The 4,508-nt window shown below is 52.5% G+C and overlaps 1 protein-coding gene across 1 annotated transcript in view; it reads right to left on the reverse strand.

The window, feature by feature from the left end:
• Window positions 1-6: 6 nt before the first annotated feature.
• The window catches only part of LOC111662402 (CCN family member 1), a 5,948-nt gene continuing 1,446 nt past the window's right edge, over window positions 7-4,508 (reverse strand). The window contains exons 2-5 of the mRNA XM_023416253.2: window positions 3,806-4,019; window positions 2,661-3,101; window positions 1,977-2,155; window positions 7-327 (exon numbers count right to left, since the gene is read on the reverse strand). Coding sequence (XP_023272021.1) covers window positions 22-327; window positions 1,977-2,155; window positions 2,661-3,101; window positions 3,806-4,019 — 1,140 coding nt within the window. The 3' untranslated portion in view covers window positions 7-21. The remainder of the gene's footprint in view (window positions 328-1,976; window positions 2,156-2,660; window positions 3,102-3,805; window positions 4,020-4,508) is intronic.

The raw sequence follows: 4,508 nt of genomic DNA on the forward strand, positions 1-4,508 counted from the left end.
GGGGGGGCTGGGGGGGTACCGCTAGTCGACAAACTTATGTGTGTCGCCGTAGAGCCATTGCTGTGGAGGCATGGCGGCCTCGTTAAGATGGTTGCACTCGTCGCTGCACTTGCAGGACTGGATGAACATCACGGACCTGTTGAAGCGTTCGCCGTCAGGGCAAGCGAAGGTCACGCTGGCGGTGCGCGTGCGGCGGGGCGAGCAGCAGCGGCCGTCCCTGCATACGCCGCAGTAGTTGGGCCTGTACAGGCGAGTGCTCCTGCAGCCGGCATAGGACAGACGGTGAGGCTCAGGGGCCTTATGGGTACGAGAGCACTTCCTTCCTTTCTGTGGAGGAGGAGGGACAGAAGAGAGAAGGAATGAGAGGAGTCTACAGACAGACAGACAGACAGACAGACAGACAGACAGACAGAAAGGCAGTGGATCTAGGAAGTGGCGTGTTGAGATAAATGCTAACGTCAGTATGCTCACATGCTCGCAATGTTCACCACCTTAGATTAGCGAGGGGGACATGAATGTCTGTACCTAATTTCATGGCAACCCATCCAATATTTGTCAAGACACTTCACTCAGTACTACAACTGTCAGCCTCCTTTGGGAACCATAAATGCCATTACAAAATTTCATGGCAACCCCCTTGAGTAGTTGTTGAGATATGTCAGTCTGTGACCAATACTGCCATCCCTCGAACCACGCTGCATGCATGTCTAAAGATCTTTCCTTTGGCACAGCTGTGATGCTGCGGACGACAGAAATGCGGAGCAGGTTGGATGCGGCTTCCCACTGAAAGCTTTTTAGGATCACATCACCATTAGCTCGGGATCAGAGCTGCCGTTACCGCACAGCAACATGACATAACTCATTATTCAACTCTGAGACATGAAAATCAAAAGTTAATGCAGTTAAGCGCAGAGACTGGAAAACAAACTAAAGGTCAGAACAACAGATGAGTGCCGGGGAGAGGAGCATGCCAGCGATAGTTAAGGATTGACACCGATGCACATTAACACCCACAGCAGCTCTGCAAACACAGGGAGAGAGCGCAGCAAAAACAGGTGCATAACAACCCATCAGCCTCATGAGTGGCTGGTGGCGGGGAGGCAGAATGTTTCTGAGGGTGTTGTGCATGAGATGCGAGGGAGCAACAGAGTGGGCGGATTGAGTGCTCTTTAAATCACGCAGCGCCGAGCCACTGAGTGCAGCTGACAGCCACAGTGTCGCAGGTTCAGTGTGGGAGAGCTCCAAACCCAAAACCCCCAGAGTTTGTCCTCTGTCTCTGAAAACACTTTTTTAAAAATTGTGTTATTTATAAAGCTGAGCTGCAATGATTTTCAGCTATTTAAAAAGAAAACTTGGACGCAAGTTGACAATGAAGTTAAGTGCAGCTTTAGTGTTTTGGGGTTTTTAAGGCGAGGAGACATTCAGAGAAAAGCCCAGAATTCATGTTTTACGGGGGGTGGGAGGGGGGACGAGCCAGACTGCTTGACTACTACTTCTTGGCTCCAGGCAACAACCAGAGGCTCCACGAAGTTTCTGCTCCCAGCCAAGACAGGTCCGGCACATAAACACATCAAATGTCAAACGTCTGGCTGTATCTTCATATTCAAGACGGGCGTGAGCGTAGAATCAATCACCTCATCTCATCTCTGTCTTTACAGCGGGACCAGCGTGAAGCTGCAGAGGGGAAACCTGGTCTAAATCAGCTCTGCCATCATCCTGCCACACGGCAACAGAACCGTGAATAGACAGAATGAACCAGAAAAGGCTCCAGCTACAGAGGGATTCAGGGGTGGGGTGGGGTGGGGGGGCTGTATACATGCCATGATATTAATACCAATCTGACCCCTTGAGAGACATCCTTTCCTGAATCCATTTAGCATGGTGGCTTGGCTGCATAGTTGTGGGCCATTAGAGGGAACCACTGTAATTTCTCCCTTTATAAAGAATCTTAGAAGCACCACACACACATTCCTCACCTTGACGGGGATGGACATGGAGCTGCAGGGCCGAATGTTGCACAGGCGCGTCTCCTTGATCAGCTTACAGCGGGCATTGTCATTGGTAACACGAGAGGACACGCCCATCCCACAGCTCCGAGAACACTGAGACCAGGAAGTAGTCTGAACCACACACTGATCTCCCACCTGCCTCCAGGCTAGAGGAGACGAGAGAGAAGGGGAACGTGTGAGGGAGAACAACAATGGGGCGATGCAAACAAAAAAAAAATATGGAGTCAGAGAACGAGCAGCAACATCAGCAAAAGCAAATCGAGAGGTGGGAAAGGGCCGCTGGGAGAGAGAGGGAAAAGGAGAGATGCAAAGCACACTAGCCTCATTCACCGAACAGGCAACACTGACGCATAGAGAGGGTGATTACAGAGAGGGGAAAGCTGGGTGACAGAGGTATGTGCTGTGTGAGAGCAGTGTGAGAGAGAGAGAGAGAGAGAGCACCTCTGGTGTGCAAGGAGCCAGTGGAAAACAAGCCTCACATAAATGCTGACACACACACACACACACACATGCACAGATGCAGAGGGAGCGGCTCACAGTGAGGCCGTTTGTGCGTCAGGAGGCTAAAATGGTTAAAACGTAAACATGATGCTTTGCTGCGCGGAGGAAACAGACGGCGCTCTGAGGCGACACGGCGGCACCCTCTCTTACCCGCCAGGTGCTTGTTTCCACGCGGCTTGTCCCATTTGCGCCCCACCTCCACCAGCTCGTTGCCCATGGTGTCCTTCTCCTTTTTGGGTTTGTAGGGATACAGCTTCCGGAAAGGTTTGGGGTAAGGCTTGGGGAAAGGGTAGGCCGGGTAGGGAATGAAGGGGTAAGGCGGGTAAGCTGGAGGTTGCGGCCGCCTGTGCGCCGGGGGCATGACGGTGGTCCCCTTGTGGCAGTCGATGCTGAGGCAGCACTGGCCTGGCACCTTGACCAGCTGTGGGAAAGGACAGGAAGGCGATGCCAGGGGCACATGGCTGGGGCAAAGGGGCACGCAGCCCACCGCTCCATCGATGCAGGTGCACTGGTGCTTGCAACCAGCGCGGAAATTCTCTCCGTTTTGATAAATCCGCCCGTTGTATTCGCAGGAGCGGCCTTCTGCCTTAGCTGAGGGGACGGAGGGAGACAGACAAGACGGTCAAAACACTTTAAAGAACAAAAATATTCCGTCTGCAGAAATCTAATACTGTTGATCCAAAACTGGGAAGAAAGAACAAACAGGAAGAGGCTCATGTGTAAATGCATCTTTAATTGAGATAGAAGGTAGATAAGAAGAGAGAGGGAGAGACACACTATCTCCAGATTTATGCAGCAAGCTCTATTCTTAGACCAGAGGAATTCTGACTTGTTTACAATGTCCTTCCCCTTCGCTCCCTCAGTGGAACTCCCCATACAACACCCCGGATACCCCCCTTTATATAGAAACACCCCCAAATAAACACACATATAAAAATACCACTGTGTGTGTGTGTGTGTGTGTGTGTGTGTGTGTGTGTGTGTGTTTGTGTGTTTCATGGGGCTGTTTGTGTACACATTGAACTACTTATATAAATCCCGGACTTGGCGAGGTTTCAGTCGCAGCTCATGAAGGTGCTCTGTTTTCGAAACGTGGCACGGGCTTCAAACCTCGAGCCCCTATCAAAGAGAAAACTCCAGCCGCTTGGCTCGGAAGCCAGATTCCCCACCCTGAAGTTACACATTCCCCTCGCTCAACCCCGAGCTAAACCCCAAAAAACTCTGTGCCCGATCTAAACCCAAAAACTCATTAACCCTCCCCGCCTTTGATTCCTGCCGCCCTCTGCTGCACGTACCCCTGCAGATGCCGTGGGTTCGGCCCACATCGTTGCCGTAGTTGCACTCCAGGCCTTTGTGGTGGTCGCAGGGCCGTCCTTCGTGGCAATCCTGGTTGAGCTGGGCGGCGCACACCTTGCAGCAGCCGCAGCCGTCAGGGACTGAGCTGACCCCCGGGGGACAGGACGGAGGCCCCGCCGGACACTCGCAAACCGCCGGGCAGCCCGCAGTCACCTACAGGAGGGGGGACGTACGGCACAGTCATGACTTTGAGTACACTGCTATTAACCTGAAAAAAATGTCATACAGTAAAATTTCTCTGTGAGGAGGAGTCACACTGGAACCAGGCAGGACAATAGTCTGACTCATGTTTCAGAGATCACAGAAATTCCTCAAAGTGTGTGTGTGGCTTAAACATCAGCTGAATACCCAGCACTGTCCCAAGCCCCACAGGGATATCTGTAACCCTCTGTCGCCTTCCGCTTGGCATTCGCGGCGCGAGCAGGGATGAAAGGGACTTTCTCTGACCCAAAAGCTCCCCACCTCCCTGCTCCTACATCTTTTGTTTCTCTCTCTCTCTCTCTCTCCACACAGAGTCACTCCAACAACTCCCAGCAGGTACTGAGATCACAGGGAGCTGCCAGTCTGACTGCCCGTACTCAGATCACCCAAAGGGATCCCTTCCTGACCCTGCCACTCTCTGAACCCACGGCGCCACCCCCC

The sequence above is a fragment of the Seriola lalandi genome, unplaced genomic scaffold (assembly GCF_002814215.2).
Source record: "Seriola lalandi dorsalis isolate HSWRI2012SDOR001 ecotype SW California unplaced genomic scaffold, Sedor1 jcf7180002054563, whole genome shotgun sequence".
In the NCBI taxonomy this organism is placed as follows: domain Eukaryota; kingdom Metazoa; phylum Chordata; class Actinopteri; order Carangiformes; family Carangidae; genus Seriola; species Seriola lalandi.